Source organism: Zootoca vivipara, chromosome Z, assembly GCF_963506605.1.
Source record: "Zootoca vivipara chromosome Z, rZooViv1.1, whole genome shotgun sequence".
In the NCBI taxonomy this organism is placed as follows: Eukaryota; Metazoa; Chordata; class Lepidosauria; order Squamata; family Lacertidae; genus Zootoca; species Zootoca vivipara.
Genome location: NC_083294.1, coordinates 24,614,864 through 24,636,655, shown reverse-complemented (window position 1 = coordinate 24,636,655; position 21,792 = coordinate 24,614,864). Strand labels below are relative to the sequence as shown.

The 21,792-nt window shown below is 43.9% G+C and overlaps 1 protein-coding gene across 2 annotated transcripts in view; it reads right to left on the bottom strand.

Annotated features, from left to right (window-relative positions):
• Window positions 1-20,439, bottom strand: part of GAB3 (GRB2 associated binding protein 3) — an 80,816-nt gene extending 60,377 nt beyond the window's left edge. For both annotated transcript variants that reach the window (XM_035101950.2, XM_035101952.2), the window contains exon 1: window positions 20,047-20,439. In XM_035101950.2, the coding sequence (XP_034957841.1) occupies window positions 20,047-20,118 (72 nt within the window). In that variant the 5' untranslated portion in view covers window positions 20,119-20,439. The remainder of the gene's footprint in view (window positions 1-20,046) is intronic.
• Window positions 20,440-21,792: the final 1,353 nt, after the last annotated feature.

The following is a 21,792-nucleotide window of genomic DNA, read 5'->3' as shown; positions in this document are numbered from 1 at the left end:
TATTTGTTTAAACAAACCAAGCACAAAGCATTACTGGATTTTGTACTTATCAGAACTGAACATTGGAGAAGGGTTTCAACTCAAACATAGGTCATAGGAAGATCTCTCCAGCCACAGCTGGGAAAGATTCCTGTCTTAGACTCTGGACAGCCACTGCCAGGAAGTGCTGACAATACTGGGCTAGAGGGCCAATGGTATGGCTTGGTATGGAGCAGTTTCTTAATGTTCCTAGAAATATAAAGAAGCAGCAGCAAAAGAGAGGGCAACCACATACTCTCAAGATGGATGTTGAAGCTAATATGACTGTGGACATCACTTTGGCTGTGAACAGTTATTTCTGTTATTGAACTTTCCATCCAAGAATATTTGTTTCTGGATACTATCAAAGGGGGTGGAGGGAGAGAAACAATGGATGATATCCAACATTAGTCATGCTCAGAATATACCCAATGGGTCTGTTCTACGTATGACTCAGCTGGATATCACCCAATGCTCCAGTAATTATTTTGTTGGGTTTCACACACAGCATCCTACACAGGATATGAATTCAAATAAGAACAATGAAGTCCATATATATATATATATATATATATATATATACACACACACACACACACACACACACACACACACACACAGTGTCATACCTCGGGTTAAGTACGCTTCAGGTTGAGTACTTTCAAGTTAAGTACTCCGCGGACCCGTCTGGAACGGATTAATCCACTTTCCATTACTTTCAATGGGAAAGTTCAATGGGAAAGTACGGACTTCCTGAACCAATTAAGTACTTAACCTGAAGTACCACTGTACAGTACATTGATTATTGCCTTCATTTTATGGATCAATGGTCTCATTAGACAGTAAAATTTGTGTTAAATTGCTGTTTTAGGGGGTGTTTTTCATCGCCTGGAACGGATTAATCAACTTTCCATTACTTTCAATGGGAAAGTTCGCTTCAGGTTAAGTACGCTTCAGGTTAAGTACGGACTTCCAGAACCAATTAAGTACTTGACCTGAGGTACCACTGTGTGTGTGTGCGCGCACACACACACACGGCTTTCTTGTTGTACAATTTTATTTTTGCTTTTGCAAAGTGAATGGCAATAGAGCAGGTCTTTTTTTTAAAAAAAAAAATACAAACCCACAATAAGATACTTGTTGTGTGCAACTAACCACAACCATCAAAAGGAAATGGGCTGCAGTTTTCAACACCTGTGGTTGGAAAACAATATGACCAGCTGGCGATAGGAGAAAAGGGTTTTAAAGGAAACAGATTTGGGGAGACTAACCTGAAGTTGTTTTATAGGTTATATGTTTTAATGCTTATAGGTTTCTCTTAAAGCAGAGATTCCCCCTAAAAAATCTCCCCATGGGCCACTTGAAAATTGCTGGGGGTCTTGACAGACCACTTAATGATTTTTTGTTCCTGTTGTAGCAATTGTGATGTGATGTGCTTTTTGCTGCATGATTTTTAAATGTATTTTGTTGTTTCTTTAATTTCTTATGGAATTCAAATTGCAACACAATACAAACAACACAAAAAATAAGGGAATCAACACAAAAACAGTTAAAATCAACATGAATACTTAATAATGGATGTGCAGTTTCCTGTCTTCAGCCACAGATCCAAAGACACACCAAGGGCCATGAATGAAGCTTGTGGTCTAACTTGGATGGTTCTGAAGATTAACTTGGGGGAAAGACAGCAGACTCAGCTATACAGCTGCAAATAAAATGTTTTAAGTGTGTCTTAAGTACAGTGGTACCTCGGTTTATGAACACAATTGGTTCCAGAAGTCTGTTCATAAACCGAAGTGTTCATAAACCGAAGCAAACTTTCCCATTAAAAATAATGGAAAGTGGATTAATCCGTTCTAGACGATGAAAAACACCCCCTAAAGCTTCAATTTAACATGAATTTCACTGTCTGCCAAGAGGTTTCCGAGGCGTATGGAGGCATCGGAGCGCTTCTGTGGCTGCGTCCCAGTCGCGGACGCTCCGATGCCTCCGTGGAGGCCTCCATACGCCTCGAAAACCTCGGGTTACTTACTTCCGGGTTTCGATGGTTCGTAATCCGAAAGTTCGTAACCCGAGGTGTTCGTAAACCAAGGTACCACTGTACAATATACAATGTGACACTCGATAGTGATGGTGAGCATTATGGAAAATTCAATGCATTTTAGAAAACACTTTTAATAAAAGCATTTTCAAAGTGGTTTTTATATGTGGCTACATTTCACCTGTTATAAGAAAGCGAAACAACTCATTTACTGTAATTATATTTTTAGTAAATTTGAATGTAAGTATCTTAAATGACTCTAGCTCCTCCATCTGAGAGAACAGTAAGCAAAGCTTGAGATGTTTTTGGAGCCTCCCATAGTGTATAGTAATTGTTACCTACTATTATTTAGCCCTGGTCCAGGAACAGGGATCCATGCACAGAAACAATGATTTGCACAATGATTTTTCCAAGCAGCCTGCAATTGAGGGAAGGCCCCTTGTATCCTGAATCACCGAGGGATGGGTCTCAGCTGTAGTGCACCTGCAATATGCACAGGATCCCTGATCAATGACAGCAGCTCTCTGACAGCTGAACTACTCCCTCGCTGAGTGGATGATCAATATTGTCAGAGACGACAGAGCTGATCTGTACAGTGGCACGGAACAGAATATGAGACTTTTATGTCCCGGATATGGAAAAAAATCTATCTTAAATATATTGATTGAGAGCATTCCCAGGGCTGGTGTAAGGGGAGGCATTGTTGGGCAGCTGTTGAGGTCCCATGGGGGGGGGAACTGCAACCCCCAGAGCCCCCAGGTTCTCCTCTGCACCATTACTACAAGCTCACCAGTCCTCTCTGAGCATTCAAGAGCTAATACAGATTGGACAAGTGAATAGACTGCAGTGACAGGTGAGCCCATGCAGGGAAATGCCTAAGCATCTCCCAAGCCTAAGGGACCCCCAAAACTGCATCAGCCACTGAGATCCTCCCCCACCCCTGCTTTGTAACCAGCTTGCTCTTTAAATTGAGAATCACAGCTGAGCTGGGCAGAAACAAGCTCTTGTTAGGGACATAAGAGGAGCCCTGTAGAATCAGGCCAAAGGCTCATTTGGTCCAGAATCTTGATTTCCACAAGGCTGACCCAGATGCCTCTGGGAATCCTGCAAGCAGGCCTGAGTACAACAGCAACTGTCCCCACTTCTGACTCCTCCTAGCAACTCCTCCTTGCCTTCAACAGTGGAGGAAGAGCAAACTTATAGCGGATAGTAGCCGTCAAAAGCCTGGTCCTCAATGGATTGCAATTGTCTTTTACAGCTGGTGGCCATCCAGTGGCAGCTAATTCCACACACTTGTACTACATGAAGAAATACTTGGTTTTGTCTGGACTGAACCTTCCAATATTCAGCTTTATTATAAGTCCAGAAGTTCTAGTGTTATGAGAAAAAGGGAGAGAGAGAGAAAATATCTCTAACCTTTCTCCACACAATGCACTACGTTCCTGCATTCCTTGCGATTTTACTTTGAGAACGTTCTACAAAGCTTCACACTGGTATAATCACTACCGCAGTCTTCTGCTTTGAATTTTACCACATAAAAGGTTTTCACTTTGATCATCATCCAGTTTTGGTGACAATATACGTCAGGGTATATTAAAAGACTGTGGTGTGTGTGGCTCTGCTGTTTCTTTCAAAAATAGGAAGTTAGGCAGGGAAAGCTACTTGTGAGTCGTTAATTTCAAAGTCTGAGGCACTCACATCTTTCAAAATGGGGATTTGACCGTTTTTTGTCCCTCACTTTTTAGCCAGCTAATAGACTGACATGATAGACAACTCAAGAACACAAAATACTTGGAAATGTTTCCACCCGTTCTATCTGATTTACTAGAAAATAAAAAGCCACAAGATAGAGATTATTATTCACTTGACTGCTTTCAGAGTGTCTGGCCTTACTGATACTTTGATCCAAGTGCTTCCCTCCCCGGGGGGTGGGGGTTGCAGGAGATTATATGTACATATATACACATATAAATTTGTACAGCGGAAGGTAAAGTATTTACACCATCACATAGGCCACATATGCACTGTACACATAAATAACTACTTAAACTACAGTTTAAGAGCCAGGTCAGCTCCCCAAGAATCTTAGGAACTGTTGAAAGTGTGACGAGTTATTGGAAGACCCCTATTCCCCTCACGGGACGTGGGTGGCGCTGTAGGTTAAACCACAGAGCCTAGGGCTTGCTGATCAGAAGGTCGGCGGTTCGAATCCCTGCGACGGGGGGAGCTCCCGTTGCTCGGTCCAAGCTCCTGCCAACCTAGCAGTTCGAAAGCATGTCAAAATGCAAATGCAAGTAGATAAATAGGTACCGCTACAGCAGGAAGGTAAACAGCATTTCCATGTGCTGCTCTGGTTCGCCAGAAGCGGCTCTGTCATGCTGGCCACATGACCTGGAAGCTGTACTCCGGATCCCTTGGCCAATAACGCGAGATGAGCACCACAACCCCAGAGTCGGTCACGACTGGACCTAATGGTCAGGGGTCCCTTTACCTTTACCTCTTCTCCTCACAAAACTGCAATGCCACAGAATTGATTTTTAACCATTTGGGTGACTGTGGCTCTGTGTATTGGGGAGGGGGTCTCCTAACAACTCCGAGCACCCTTAACTAACTACACCCCTCTTTAGAGAAAGCCATGACACTTTAAAGTGGCATAATGCTTTAAATGTATTGTGTGGATATATGCCAGGAAGATTTTTTTTCTCTCCAAATATGCTTTGTCAGACCTTCTCTTCTTCACTTACAACAAGGAGGAGAGATGGGAAGTAGTGCCCAGTCCATAACTCATCCTACTCTGAAAACGTTACCATAAAAGCAGGTAAATGACCTTTTAACTTCAAGGTTCTCCACAGCTACTCAACAAATACAAGCAGTAGTTCTCCAGGGTTTCAGACAAGAAATTTTACTAGCGCGCGCGCACACACACACACAAACACACACACAGAGTAGATGCGGCAGATTGAACCTGGGGACCTTCTGCTTGCAAAGAGGGTGCCCTGCCTCTGAGCTACGGTCTTTTTTCCTTCTCAAATCCTAGGGAACTAATGCAGAGAACAAATCCAACACAGAAATAATCAGGCAACCTGTACGTATTAACAGCATTCTGCCACCATCTAAACAAAGAAACCATATTGATTTCCCAGTAATATCCCAGTAATAGCCAAAACAAAGAAATGAACTAGTAAATATCAAAAGTGGGTGTATAATGCACATGTCAATAGACCTGCATTATACATGAAGTGCTTTCTATTTTCGAAATAATTTTACTTTTCTCTAAAAGTAAATCCTTGTTACAATTTAAATCCTTGTAACAATAACAATAAGCATACTGCAGGACCAAAGGATAGCTCCAGCAATATTATTCAACATTAGTTTATTATCCATGAATGAAATAGTAACTTTATAAGAAAGCATGTTTAAAACTACAGTTGCTAAATATGCTACTCCTAAAATCTAGGGTTTCATGATCAGACCTGAGGAAAAAGAGGACGGGAATGTCTTAATTTTATCCAAGATTTTTCTAGTTCAGTCTTCAGGTTTCTATATTCTATATGTCAGGCATGAGGAACATCATAAAGCCCAAGGGTCAGATTTAGAAATGGTCAACCTTCCATAGGAAAGTAGTCAGGGCCAATAAAAACCCCAAAGACTGCATAAGTAGAAAAAACGGGGTAAACCTATGGTGGGCAAAACAGCTTAACAATGATTCAGCATTCTGGCTGACTGTTGCAGGACAAAAACCATGAGAGGAATACTGGAATGGTAACTTGTAAGAGGGCATAGATGGCTGGCATCCTAAACAACAGCAATCCACTTGTCATGACAAAGGTCCAAATGCCCAAATGAGAATTTAATGTTTTAATCCAAGCATCTACACTTGTTTTGAGGGGAGGGTAAACAGCATGAATAGAAACCAAAACTACTTACTTTGGAGACTTCTGTTTTGATCTTTGAACAAGCATCTCTAAAAAAAATAAAATGTGTAATGTGCTTTACAATCCTCATCTCACCTTTCCTCATCTCACCTTTCCTCCTCTTGCAAATGCCGTTTTTATTGACACCATTCTACAGAAAGGCATCAAGGGTATGGCTGAGGTAAGATCTGAACTCACAGCCGAAGACCCAGTTTATATGCATAGCTACTGCATAAGGGAAACAGATGGGAATAAACAGCGCCATCACAATGTGGGGTTCAGGAAGTTTCTGTGAGTTAGATAGGGTAGCCATGGGTCCTGCTTTACACGTGAAGAGGTCCTCTTGTGTGAAAGCCTGTGAGTCTAAAGGTAAAAGAACTGTAACAAGGGAGAGCAAGAGTCTTGAATCTGGCAATGAACAGTATCTGAATAGCAAATGGAATAGGCAAACAGATCCCCTTGTCATAATCTTTCCTATTCTGGTATTGTATTTCAGCTCAAACTGCAGCAACTATTTCTAAATTTGCATATGTTCATACAAATTTTATGCAAAATTGTACTCTTTCTTTTAGGTGGTGGGGGCACATTTTCTCTTATTTTGGAAATACACAGGTGGTGGCCATCCTGGAGCTGATCCAGACTAAACTGGTTTCAGGTGGGTCCTGCTGATATCATTGAAACAAGCTTGTCATGACTTAAGTCATGAAATCAATGGGACTTAAATCATGACTAACTTGTCCCATCGTACCCCAATTCAACTAACTTAGATCAAGCCCGGTATTTAGTCATTATTCCCATTTGTGTGACAAGTTTCCAGAAAACCCAGCAAGGATGCTGAAAGGTACCATCAAGCTGTATGCACAGTTGTTTGTTGTTTTAATTCACCTATTGCTCTATTCTCAAGTTTTGATTCCTGAAAAGGAAAGGGATGGGGTGGGGGAGAATGGAACCAGAGCATTGTGATGACACAACAGTTCTCCTTTGAAAAGTTAAGCAACTGGGCTTGAATAACTCCATCATTAACCGGCAGGTCAGTGAACATACTTTGGAAGAAATTCCCTAAATTTCATCTCTGGTATTTGCTGATTAATTAGTGGAGGGCTCAATCATATGTTCTCAGAAGCTGAAAGTACAATGCCTCGATCAGCATTCTTACCCTCTGGGCACAAAAAACAAAACACCTTCCCCATCCAAGATACACCAGTTCACTTGCTGCTTTTCAAAGCAGCATTTTTATTTTAAAATAATCTCGTATTATTTTCCACTATTATACTAATGCAGCCTAAGCTGTATCACCCATGCACAACAGGAAGGTATCAGTAGGCCTGAGGAAGCCCCAGATGATTTGTACAAATCCCCTCCAAGTAGAACTGACAGTGTCTTCTCAGCTTTCAGGGTCAATGGATGGTTTTGGGCAGGATTTGACACCCCACTTCCAAAAATACCCATTTTAGGAAAAACCTCACTGAGATCTTGTGATGAAGGGCAGCCAGCCAGCCAGCCAGCCAGCCAGCCAGCCAGCAAGTAAGTAAGTAAGTAAGTAAATAGTTACAATACTACTGGTAGTGCTTCTGTCCCAGTTTCCGACATTCTTTTTACACTGCATTACCTGATTGCTTTACTGTCATGTTGCGCTAAATGACATACATGCCAGTGGCTGTGGTGTGATACAACAGCAGACATAATCGGACATGTACCATCCCCTCCCACCCTCTATGAGCATGTGCGTGTCTCTTCCCCCAGGATTCACCAATGAAAACTGCAGGGCGGGGGATTATATGCAAGGATACTGCCCCAAATTTTGCCCCACAATATTCCGGGATAATAGGTTTGCAAACAGATTTCTTTTTTGGAAACAATTAACACAGAAACCAGTGTTAGGTTTCCTTTAGATTCCGCTAGGTTTTTTTTTTCAGAAGTGGTTTTTTACGTCATCTGAAAGGTCACATAAAATAAAATAAAAATATCAGGAGAGTAAACGTCAGGAAAGCAGAAGAGAGTGCTTTCTGAATGCAGCCCTGGCCTAGCCACATTCAGAAGCTGATACAGAAGCCATGCAACTCAGGATGCTGTCTTGGCGCAGTCCTGCCACCTTTGGTGCTCTGAGGTGAGTAAACAAAAAGCAGGATGCCATTAGTTCATATTCCTCATATCTAGCAAAGTGCACCTTATCTGGTTGTCTCATTCATCTTGGAGATTTAGGATGCAACTGAATCCAAAAAGGGGGTGGGGGATTCATAACCAGAAGCAAAGAAAACCACAAGTCCCTGATGGTTCACTTTTATCTATTTACAGCTCAGAATTCATAATAAATGAATTTCAAAGAAGTTGGAGGTGGAAGTGGCCAATTATTTGGAGGGGGGTGTTGTGTGGAATGTGTGGTGTGATAACCTAGTTCTCTCAAAGAAGGAAGAGAAATAGCAGCTGCTCCCTTAAGTGCCTTTGTAAGTCAAGAGTAAAATTAATCCCCTTGCAAAGCAAGACAAATTTGTCCTGGATCCTCTTTCAGTTCAAAATGGTGAAGAGTGTGTGTTGGTTTTGCTAAACTCAAATAAAAACTGTTCTGAGTCATGCCATTTAAAGGAAATACAAAAGATTTATACATTGCTTGGTGGTTTTTAATGTAAAGCAGTTTATAAATTCTTAAATACAGTAGATAAATAAAAGCTATCACTTACAACCCTGCTGCAGGTTTTAAACCATTAATTTCCATGGAAACAATGCACAGTCCACTACACCAGGGAAGTGGAACCTGTGGCCCTCCAGGTGTTGTTGGACTCCTGACCAATGCTCAAGGACAATGGGAGTTGCTGACCAACATCTAGAGGGCCACATGTCCTCCATCTCCATGTCTCACTATAGCTTTAAACTGATTTAATCATCATCACCTGTCTTCTAGAGATCCTTGGGAATAGTCAACTCCACCACCACCTGGATGAGAGGCAGCTCTAAGTCCTGGAAAGAACTATCAAAGGACCCTAGAGATATCCCAAGTTCTTAGGAGCTTTTCTGATGATGAAGCGGGGTTATTTATCAGATTTCTCAGCAGATTTTGTGACTGTGGGAAAAAGAGGTTGCAACCCCATGAACTGTCGATTAGCATTTACCATTGCTGTCATCCTGGTAACAGATCTTCAGAATTGTAAACTCCTCCATCTGTAAACTCTAGAATTTGCAACAGTTTTTTTTTTCAAATGCCCAAACAGCTGTCTTATGAGCAGTGTAGAGTCCACAGTTTACACTAATTGTGATTCTAGACTGGGTTTGTTTATAACCTCATCTAATCCAGAGGAGTTTATGTAAGACATGAGCAATGAAATATGGGTCATTCACACAATTTATATTGTTTGCCACATATAGAGTTTACTTTAGGAATCGCAAGATATGAAAGGCAATTTCCTTACAGCAGAAATTCTCAAGGCGCTTTTTATAAGCAAAGGACTGTACATTTTTCCTTATTAACAATCTTGTGTGGTCAGTTATTTCCACCCTATTTCTACAGATGGGAAGCTGGAGTTGCAGCCATGTCGGGATTTGAACCCAGTTTCATCAGAACTAAACAACAGAGCATTTCCAAGGCTTCCTGAGAGGGGATGAGGCTAGAGGAGATTCCTCACTCCACACTTAATCCTAACCTTAGCTGTGTAATCATATAACAAATGCTAATCTGCTTTTTACAAATCACTTTACAAGAAGATCTGAAGTTCCCAAGCAGAAGGTGCCTAATAGTAGGTGGACCACAAGAACTATTTAAAGTGGCATTGCACTCTTCCATCAGTTTCATTTTGGCAGCCCATCAACAGTTTTCCTTTTAATATTTGATAGCATTATTAGACTGGTTATTAATACGCCAACATGCTCTCCCTTTGTTTCAGCTTCTATGTATAGTGGCTGTAACAATTATAGTCCTGAGGTGTCAGATATACAAGGCCAGTGGCCATTTCCCCCCCTTGAACAGGGACCACTAATCTGGTATTCCTGAAAGCAGAAAACATATTGTCAAAGATTAAACAGGGGCTTCAGGTCTGTTGCAGCACCACCCAAATTAATTGTCCAAGGGAAATGACTTTGCTGAACATTTTTGCACTCAAGATGCCAAGAACAGCAACGTTCTTTACACAAATATTTTTCCCATTAAAAAAAGAAAGAAATGTCATCTCAGATGAATAAACACTACAGAACCATCTTGAGATGTAAAATAACTAAAGGTTGCATCTGGGTCACTCAACCCAACTAACTCTCCAACTAGACTGGGCCAGCACGTATCCAAAAGGAGAGCATAATCCACAGTTCCTCTCATCCAAAGGGCTGAACGAGACATTATGTTGGAAAACGTATGGTTCCAACCCTGCAGATACAGAGATGATATGCAAGTGCGGGTATGTTTTCCCTTCTTGATGCTAATTTCCCCCTGCAAGTGACCCAACACCCATTTTCTGGGTAAACGATATTTAAAATAATTTTGATTTAAACCACTTTCTTTTGCTTTTAACTGCCGGGGTTTCATTTGAAAGGAAGAAATTGTGGAAACGAGAAGGGTTAAGCACATTTACACACACCCCTTCTACCCCAGCACAAGCATTACAAAGAAAGTGTGGTTCTCCCATAACATCTAAGCTTCACCATTAGGATGGAGGATATCTCACCAACCCTGTAAAACTTGATCCAGCCACCCCTTATCTCTGCTGCCCACCACTGCTGCTCAGCTGATGGTCCTTTGTTGTTGTTGTTCCTCATTCAAAAGGAGGCTTGTATGCACACTTAGCCCCTGTGCAAACAGTAAGGCAGCCTTGTGAATAAGTACATAGGAGTTACTGGACTGGAAAGAAATATTACTAGCAGAGGAAGGAGAGCACCATCCTTCTTCCAGCAGTCCAGCGTATTACTGTACTACGGTATGCCGGATCTCGAGGAGGAGGGGGCTTCCCTCCTCTGTCAGCCAGTAGAGGCTGCTGTGTTAGGGCACTTGGGGGCAGGGCACCACTGCCCCACCAACCGCAGTCTACCCTGAACCTTCCTACCTGGCCTGCCTTCTTATTTACAACCAGTCCAGGCAGGTAACCTTGCTTATCAGCTTCCTCCTCAGTCTCAGTGGTGCCCCTTGCATAACTCAGCAGAGAAGAGAATGGGGACAAACTAGAATTAGTTTGCTCTGCATCTCACTAGAACCAGAACCACCTACTGTTTGGGCTCCCTGCCAGTCCCAATAGGCACCAGCCACCAATCTTCGTCAACCCTCTTAATTTCTAAGCTGGGTGTAGAGGAGGGGCAGAGCCCCCCTAATCCCTCTTTCACCAGACCATCTACTCTCCTGCATGGAATTCCTTATTGCCAATGACTACCAAGTAAGAGCTTAAACACGGGGAGCTGCTGTAATACCTTTAACTACGGTAAGCAAGAAATCTGATAAGGGAATCAATAAAACTGACAAAGCTTTTCCCAAACAGCTTATTAGTTTCATTGGAGAACAGAGGCAGACTAGTGAATGAAATGGCAGCGTAGAGACAGTCAAGCTGGTGCCTGAATGTTGCTGTACTACAGCTCCTGCTGGCTGGGGCTGAGGGGAGTTTCGAGTTGTTAATGTGTACCTAGAAGGCCTCATGAAAGGGATTCAAGTGCAGGGTAGCATTTGAGGTAATTTGGGGAAAGGCCTGGTAGCTCAGTGGTACAGCATCTGCTTTCCATACAGAAGGTCCCAGGTTCAATCACCTGCATTTCCAGACAGGGCCAGGAGAGATTCCGACTGAAATCCAATCAGTGTAGACAATGCTGAGTGAGATGGACCAATGGCCGGCCCATATGTGAAGTAGCTTCTATAGTCCCTTTGTATGTTCCTAATTAGGATGAGAAAACTTCTTCTATACTGAAAGGGGAGACATGACTTTTAAAGCAAATAAAGAGTTAAATTGTGGATGTGGTGATATACATGAACTGAGACAGCAGACCATTTCTCAAGGTGATTTCAGGCCTGATTTCCCTAAATGCTCATGGTGCTCCAGCCTCCTCATGAAGAGCACAAGCTGGTGCAGGTTTTGAGGGTGTTTTCCTGACCTCCTGGTTTACTTTTAGGACTAGATGTTCTCTAGCGGCCAGTTAGAAATGAGAACCGATTAGCACATTACAGCAGAAGCACAGAAAGCAGAAGAGGATCAAGTGACCTGAACTTCTGCTTTTGCAACTGCTGCTGTAACCTATAAAGCGGACTCCAGTGGATTCAAATATGCATATTGGCACATAGAACAGTGCTCCTATACCCCTCTCAGTACCACCTCAGAATCATGTGGGGACAGCTTGTCTAAAAGTTCCCTGGTGTCATTCCCCCCCAAATGCATACAAAAGTTTGACCTGCTAGTTTTCTATGAGCGTGGGAATTTTAACATGTTCGGTTAATGGGAGTACTTTCAAACTGGCAACCTCCCATTTGCATTCTGGGATGAGAGAGTTGCATGGACAACAGCAGCATTTCAGATCGCAGGTCTTCCTGTACGGAGAAGCAGATTCATTCAACCATCTTTTACAAAGAAAAGTCTGCCCTGCCACCAATTCATTATTGTTGTTGTCTCCCAGTGAATGCTGTTATATCTGAAGGTGTGACAGGAGCCTGTCATCAAGACAGTACAGGGAGCTGCCAGCTACTCTGTTGTATGTTTACAAGCACAAGTCCCCAGAATTAGAGAAACTCCATGAGAGATACACAATGGACAAGTAAAAAATATGTTGCTTGTGCGGAGTGCAAACAAGAAGCATTGACTGTTTAAAAGTTTCATTTATTTTCTTTCGCTAGGGATCCCTGTTTAATGAAACAGACAAGGTAGTAGACAAATGTTGTCCAGTTTCATGAGTGCCATGCCAATTTGTTTTATAACTGATATATTGTTGTGTCGCCGTGTGCTTAATGTGTATACATGCCTTTTTGAAAGGGGGGGGGGAGTATTATACCTAAGACTGGAAAGTCCTGAATGGAGTAGATAAGACTTCACTCACCCCAGCACTGAAAAGTTAGTATGGGCCAATTCCTTCAGTCAAGTAAAAGATAGATTCATGCCTGGAACATCCTTTTAAGCATAGACAATTTTGCATGACATAAAGTATTTTACAAGATTTCACAAACTCTCAAAAGAGCTCCATGAATGAAGTGAAAAGATCACAACTTTCACAATAAAACCTCTTCGTAGACTTCCATTCTGTACTTGGGAATTGCTATAAAACTGTATGATTTATGAATGGCATATATTGCTGGGAAGGGAAAATATTTTCGGGTGAGGGCCTAATACTAACCCTTCATATAGCTGCGATTTGGTACATGTGTGTCCAGTTAATAAATTATGCTACTCTTGTGTACCAAGTACCAAATAAATATGTCCTACACATAAATTATATGTACTGTATGATAGCTGCCCTGGGAGGAATGGTGGGTTACAAATCCATTGAAAGAAATAACAACAACATACATGTAAAGAATCTGATAGTATTATTGCAGCGAGGAATTGATCAGTAATACCCCACATTGAAACCAAAATTCATAGATTTCTCTCAGGTGTTTCTATTTTTCTAATGGCTAGAGTTTAGCTCCCTTAAGTTCAGTTCTAAGAAAAGCAAGGGAAAGAACTGTTTCAACATCAACGTAAATAACATTAACAGGCTTATCTATATACCGCATTTTTCCATCTATAAGACGCCCCCATGTATAAGATGCTCCCTAATTTGGGGGACTCAGATTTAAGAAAATGGGGGGAGATGTATCTGTGTGTAAGATGCCTCCTAGTTATTTTTAGGGGGGGGGAAACCTAGTCTTGTACACGAAAAAATACGGATCTCCAACATATTAAAAGTCTCACCTCTTAACAGGGATGTGTGCTCCTGTTCAGCCACCATGCCTTCCTCTGGGTCTCTATATAGCTGTAGGGCAGCAGTGCGAAATTTGAAGCCCTCCAGATGTCGTTGGACTACAACAACCACCAGCCCTGTCAGGCTGAAGGGAATTGGAGTCAAACAACATCCACACTACTGTTGGTAGTGGCTCAATTCATTCTCCCCTGCATATACCTCTCCAATTTCCTGGTTTTCTTTTTCAACCAGCGCTCAACATCTCATAGCTCCTGAAAACTATGTACTGGTACATATTACTTGTTTGGGGGCTTTCTTTGCCCCCCCCCCTTTATTTATTTTCTTTTGTAGTGTATTCATGCATACCTTGAGATTCACTGACATACTGTTTCTCAACAGCCCCATTTTGGCTCTAATCCTGTCTGCACAGAAACACTGAGCGAGTTCACTATTAGGAGGAGTGACATTACTTTACCTAAGTGTTCAAAGCCCTTCACATTCATTATCAGCAAAACCTGCAATACCATTAACATATTAATAGCACAGAAGTGAACCAGCTTGTACCGAGCTCAACTGTCTTACCAGTAATTTTACATCCAAGAGATATGTGTGAATCATCATTTTAGTCATCACCACGACACACATCAGCACTGGGACACTCCAGCTATACTGGCATGCTGGACTAGGATCTGTTTTCTCAAGAGTTACACATGAGCAATCCTGTGTGTGCATCCTTCATTTTCCAAGCTAGCTGACTTTGTGCAAAGATTCTTAGAAACAAACTGCTACAACCATCAGCCTGTTTGGATGTGCAGCGACTGAAAGTAAGAACATAAGTAGAGGTCTGCTGGATCAGGCCAATGGCCTTTCTAGCCCAGCATGCTGATCTCATAGTGGCCAAACAGATGCCTGTGGGAAATGCACAAGCAGGACCTGGGCACAAGATCACTCTCCCCTCCTCTGGTTTGCAGCAACTAGTATTCAGAAGCATTGGTGCCTTCAGTCTTGGAGGTAGTACATAGCCAACATGGCTGGTAGTTGTTGACAACCTTAACGTCAGAGAAATAAAAAATGTTCTAGCACCACAATTCTTGTTTTCACATAGATGTTGTATCCAACTTATTCTGAGTAGGCCCACTTGAAATTAACGGGCATGACTAACCTAGCCCCATTAATTTCAGTGGGTCTACTCCAAGTTGTACTTAGTTGGATATAACAGTGGATGTGGACCTAAATTCTGCTTCTGTTTGTAACTTGCAGACTAGAAGTACAGTGGTACCTCAGGTTACAAACACCTCGGGTTACAAACACTTTGGGTTAAAGGTAAAGGGACCCCTGACCATTAGGTCCAGTCGTGACCGATTCTGGGGTTGCGCGCTCATCTCGCATTATTGGCCGAGGGAGCCGGCGTACAGCTTCCAGGTCATGTGGCCAGCATGACAAAGCCGCTTCTGGCGAACCAGAGCAGCACACAGAAACGCTGTTTACCTTCCCACTGTAGCGGTCCCTATTAATCTACTTGCACTTTGACGTGCTTTCGAACTGCTAGGCTGGCAGGAGCTGGGACCGAACAACAGGAGCTCACCCCGTCGCAGGGATTCGAACCGCCAACCTTCTGATCAGCAAGCCCTAGGCTCTGTGGTTTAACCCACAGCGCCACTTGGGTTACAGACTCCACTAACCTGGAAGTTGTACCTCGGGTTAAGAACTTTACCTCAGGATGAGAACAGAAATCATGTGGGGGCGGGGCAGCGGGAGGCCCCATTAGCTAAAGTGGTACATCAGGTTAAGAACAGTTTCAGGTTAAGAACGGACCTCCGGAACGAATTAAGTTCGTAACCAGAGGTACCACTGTACTGTATGACGCAGAGAGTTCACTTTGACTACAGAATAATAATTTAGCAATCCTATCTCAGAAACATTTCTGCTTTCATGGAAGCCACTGAGAATGTCCTCCAATGACTGTTGTTAGAAAGTAGCCACAAGTGCATATACATCAGCACATAGAACATGTTGTTGTTTAGTCATTTAGTCGTGTCCGACTCTTCGTGATCCCATGGACCACAGCACGCCAGGCACTCCTGTCTTCCACTGCCTCCCGCTGTTTGGTTAGATTCATGTTGGTGGCTTCAAGAACACTGTCCCTTTTCACATTCTAAAGTGAGCTGGGAAAAATGCTGCTCAAGTCAAATATATCCCACAAGTATAAGCTCAAAGTCATAGGTATGAGATGAAATATATGCAGGAATAGGTATCAAAATAGCCAACCAATCACTTATTGAGGACAAGCAAGGTGTAGTGGTTTGTGTGCTGGACTAGGACCTGAGAGGCCACATCCCCACTCGGGCATGAAACTCACTGGGTGACCTTTGACCAGTCACCCCTCTCCACCTAACCTACCTCACAGGGCTGTTGCAGGGATTAAACGAGAAGGGGGAGAACCATGTATGCCACCTTGAGGTCCTTGGTGAAAAATGTGAGATACAAATGCAAAATAAATAAATACGCAATTCCTAGACTAGCTTCTGTTTGCCCTAGAGAAATCTAACTAAAGACCACTGGAAAATAGTATCACCAAGGAGCCTTGAATTTAGGTAGCTTGCCTGGTCACCATAAGCGACAAGGAATTTCATACAGGTGAACAAGCAGGCTGTCAGAAGAGGGATTGCACCATCCTTCCTGTGGCTCCTGTTTTGGCTGCAGAGTAAGAGGTTCCCCCAGTTCCATGACTGAAGGAGAAATGCAGAACACTGGCAGATGAAGGATGGATTGTTCTGTCACTCCTCCACTAGCCTGTATGATAGAAGGTATATTTTAATAAAAACTGGTCTGCTAAGAGGCTAGTACTGTGTGTTTCCACGCTGGCTGAGGATCAATCAGATTCCCCTATTGAAATACCACTAGCCTCTTAACCAGTAGGGGCTGGTGCCCATAGGGAATGGTAGGGGAGAAGGCAGAGAGGTCAATAGTAGATGGTGCAGAACCAATGACAGGCAGAGTCAATTAAGTGTTGGTGCTGAGCTTTAAGGCCTCAGCCCTGTAGTCTCCACCCCCATCATTCTGCCTGGACACTGAGGTCCAGCTCTGAGAGCCTTCTGGCAGTTCTCTCACTGCAAGTAGTGAGAATACAGGGAACCAGGCAAAGGGCCTTCTCAGTAGTGGTGCCCACCCTGTGGAATGCCTTCCTGTCAGATGTCAAGGAAATAAACAACTTTGACTTTTAGAAGACATGTGAAAGCAGCCCTGTATAAGGAAATTTTTTAATGTTTTATGTTTTATGGTGTTGGGAGCTACCCAGAGTGACTGGGGTAACCCTGTCAGATGGGCAGCATATAAATAAATAAAAATGTTGTTGTTGTTAGTTTTGTCCCCATCCTTCTCCCTGAATGAATTTCTACAGGGGACAACACTGAGACAAATGCAACCTTGTGGATTGATTATAAGTAGGAAGGGAGGCAAATGGGAGTAACTGAGGGTAGATTTAGGCTGACAGGGTAGCACCCCAATCCTCTCTAATGAACCAACCTTCACTGTTACCAAAAGGTTGGCAACATTAGTGGTGCATAAATGCAATGGAATTCACTGCTGCTTCTCAAGGCAATTCTGGATATTGGTGGATATTGGTGCTACTACAGTTCCTGTCTTGCCTTTTGAACACCTGAAATGTTCCCAAGGCGCAGCCAAACTTTCAAAGCTTAGACCCACCTGCAAAAACAGTTATGTATAAAGTGTTTGTCTGAAGAGAAGGCAAGATCCCCTTTGCCACTGCCCTAAATTTTTAGGTATTTGCAACCCACCTACCCCAACACTGGAATCAACTCCCACCCGGAAACCAATGTCCCCACTGTGGAAGGACGTGTGGATCCAGAATTGGCCTCCACAGTCACTTAATGGAATCATTGTTAAAACCATGTTTATGGAAGACAATCTTACTCGGCTACGAGTAATCGCCGAAGAAGAAGAAGCAGCTCTACAGATGTTTCGGGCAACTCCCATCAGCTTGATGAATCAGTTCAACATGCTCCTACAGTCTGTTTAGGGACACATGAATTGAATACACAAAGGCTGATATTGTGTGATAAGGCAACAGACCTGCAGTGCTTTTGATGCAGCTTGTGCGGTGTGGTGCAGAAGATAGATCTGGATGTGCAGGCAGTAAGGCCCATATTCCTAAGGGTGCTTTAAATGTATGGTGTACAGTAGCTGCAACCAGTGGAACCTAACTGCAAACTTACATTGGCGTGTAAGTGACCCAGACTGTTCCGCTCTCAAGAGCTACTAACAATGGCAGCTAGGAGATTTATATGTATTATAGGTACGTTTATCTCTATATCTGTATGCTGCTGTATAAGAGCTGTCTGTGCTTTTCATATTCCAAAACAGGCCCACAGATGTCAATGTCAGCAATGAAATAAAATCCAAAGATACTACAAATTTGCTATTTATATGCCAGCACCCTGGAGACTGGCTGCAATGGTTATTTAAAGTTATTGGGGGGGCAATTTAGCAGAGTAAAAGCAAGAAAAAGAATAGAGCCCAATGGATGTGGGGGGAAAGAATGCTTAGAAAGAAAGAAACCTTTTAAGAGTCCACCCATGCAATGATTTTTGCTTTCATTTTCCAGGTTTGGGGAGAGGGAGAGCTGATGCCTTTGAAGGGCGAGGAGGACCAGCAGTTTAGGAAAACATAAGGAATTAGAGAAGAAGTGATGCCAGCCTTCAAGAACTGCATGCAGAGGTGGCATATCTCCCTCCTCGGGAGGCGTGGGGCGCTTAAGTGCATTCATTCCCGATCAGTCAACAAACCGGACAGCAACAAAGGGGACGCACAGGATCAGGAAATGTGTTTTGCTGGTTGCATTCCGGAGTCACTTTTGCCTCCAGTCCCAAGTCTGCTAAGCACTCGCGCCGGGCACTTGCAGGGCACTGTACAAACGAAGAAGGAAAAGAAGCTGCGCGGGTGTGAGGGATCTCTCCGCCCAGCAGATTTATAGCGTCAATGAAGACAGACCGGACTAACCGGGAGGAGGAGGAAGGCGGCAGGGCTGAGACGAAGGGAAAGCGAGACCGGCTGGGCTGGGTAGTTAAGGGAGAGGAGTCTAAGCGGCCGATGCTGCGAGGTGAATCCACGGACCACCAGAACGGTTGCAGCGGTTTTAGGCAGGCCAACACACAAACATTTGAAAAATGATGGTGTTATTTAACTGTTATGGCGTTCTTGCAAATCCTGAGCTGAGAGCTTACAATGGGCTTTTAAGAACAACGCACACTTTCAGAGGGGCCCCCCGCGAGAGCAAGATTCTGGGTTCCTTGCAACACACGGAGTTGGTCCTGAGCCCCGGAACCTTCTGAACTTTCTAGCCGAAGCAGGCAACTCCTTCATCCTTCTCTCCGCCGCCTCCACCCTGCCCTTGTAAAACCAAGTACGAAAGACGCTAAGGGTTCATGCAAATGAATTTGGTCCAGCTGCGATCAGGATCTGATCACACACACACACACACACACACACACACACACACACACACACGAAGCAGCTGCAAGATTGCCGCATCTTTACTCCACTTCTAGGGATGCAACTATGTGTGCGTGTCCCCCAATAGGAGAGCAAGAAGTTATTTGCAAGTCACCCAAAGTCAAACAAGATGCATCTGAATGTCGGTTGCAAAACAGGCACACACATTAACTGAAACAGAAAATGTGGTTTGTTAGGTTTTTGGGGTTTGAAAACAAACTACAGGTTGCATAACAACCACCCATCACCCAAGCACTAAAGGGGGTGGGGGCCGACGGTTGTATTTGTATCACACACACAGAAACACACAAAGGTCTACGAATAGCACCATCAGCCCATGCAATGCAATGCCGATGGGAGCCTAAACGAGAGCCGGGCTTCGCCGATGCGCATTTCGGCGTTGTCCCTTGAAGGCTGCAATCCTAACCCTAACTCACCTTGGCAGCAAGCCCCGCTCAATTCAAGCAGGGCTTGCTTCCTAGCAGACACAGCTTTAGGATCGCGCTGCCCTCCCCCTGCAGTCGTAGGAACGTACATCCCGCACCAGCTCGCCGCAGTTGGAAAGCGAGCAGGCAGGAGTTGCGCGGTAAAGGAACGTTGAGCCCACCCGAGCTTTCCGCTGGTAAAGCAAGAGAGAAAACCTTGCAAGCGAAGGAACAGCGGGGGACGCGCGGGCGGGCGTGCAGAGATAGGACTTATTTTCCTTATTATTACAGTATTATTATTATTACTCACGTATCTCTTGAGTTTCTTCTCAGGGGGCGATTTGATGAGCCAGCCCGTGCACACGACGTGCCCTGCGCTCATCTTCTTCGCCCCCCGCCGTCCCGCCGGGGGGAGCCCAGGAGGCTTGGTGCGATGCGCGGAGCGACGAGGGTGGTGGTAGTGGAGGCGGCGGCGGGAGGCTGCAGAGGAATGCCGAGAAAGCTGGTTCAGCCGGGCAAGTTGTGTGTGAGAGAGAGAGAGAGCGGGAGGGAGCGAGAGAGCGTGTATATGTGGAGGTGGAGGAGTTGGGGGCGACGAGATCAACGCAGTCGGCTTCCTTCCACCGGGTCCTCCCCGACGCAAACGCTTGCTCAGCCCAAGGAGGAAGTCATGACATTGATCAGTGACACACACACACACACAGGCGGCTCCCGACACAATGAGAGCCCGTCGAGGAGGCACGTGATGCCGGGGCCGGGCTGAGCCCCATCAACAAAAACAAGCACGTGCAAAAAAAGGATGGGGGAACCAAGAGGCCGCTACAAACCACCACCCCGCCTTCGCTCCCTCTCTCTGGCTCTCCGCCGCAATGCACTGCCTGGCTTTTCCGTGCAAACTGACAAGTCCAGCCAGTGGAGCCGCTTTGCAGGCTCTTAATTTTCTTTCTTTATCGCTCCCTCTCTCTCACTCCAGAGAAGGGTCTGCCTGCCTGGTTTCCCCAAGCTTCTGCTTTTCTCGGATAAATTTGGAGCGCAGGTGCGGGCAGCAGCGTGGAAAGGGTCTACTATGTGCCCCTCCTCCCCACCACCCACTTCTGTTTCTGGAACCCCGGGGCCCGCCAAGCGCGCCCGGCTGCAAAAGAAGATAGTGCTTCACATACGAAAGAATCCGAAGCCAGGGGATTTGCCTTTCGAACACCAGAGCAGAAGGGGGCTTAGCCTACTGTCCTTCCACTACACGGGAAAATAAAATAAATCAGTTTTCAAAAAATACAGTATACCAATTTATCCCCAAAGAAACCAAATTATCCCAACCACGGCTTTTCTTCATTGTAATATAATTTAGGGTTGAGTGGGTGGGCTAGAATTTTGTGTTAAACTGTTGAGAGTGAGAAATCCTTGCGGGCTCACTGCAAATCATTTCATAAAATCATAAAATTCTAGAGTTTGAGGGACCCTTAAGAGTTATCTAGTCCAATGCAGGAATCGCAACTAACGCATCTTTAGCAGATGGCCATCCAACCTCTGCATAAAAATCTCCAAGCAAGGAGAGTGTACTCGTTGTTTAACAATATTTCTGTGCCACTTTATCCGTCCCCACTGCCAACTAAAAGAACAAATTCTTAAGCCTTTTACATAAAATATGCACCAAATGCTAATTTATTTTACACATTTAATAAAATAAATACATAAAATACCAATAGAATCAATAGAATTAAAAAATGTGGAGGCATAATGGGTTGCATCCAACGCTAGTCCTACTCAGAGTAGACCCATTGAAATTAACAGATAGCTGCAAACAGACTATGTCTGTAATGCACATTGGAAGCACTCCCATCCCTCCCTAAAAATTCTAGGCACTGTAATTTGTTAATAGTTACTGGGATCAGTACTACCTACGAGGGGTAATCTACATGAGGGCAGAAGGCAGTTGTAGGCCCATTAATTTCAGCAGGTCTGCGGTGAGTAGGAGGAGCATTAGATAAAATGACCAAAATACAGATAAAATCCCCCTTTGTAAACCTATGTAAATATGCAACCTGAAATCTTTACTCTT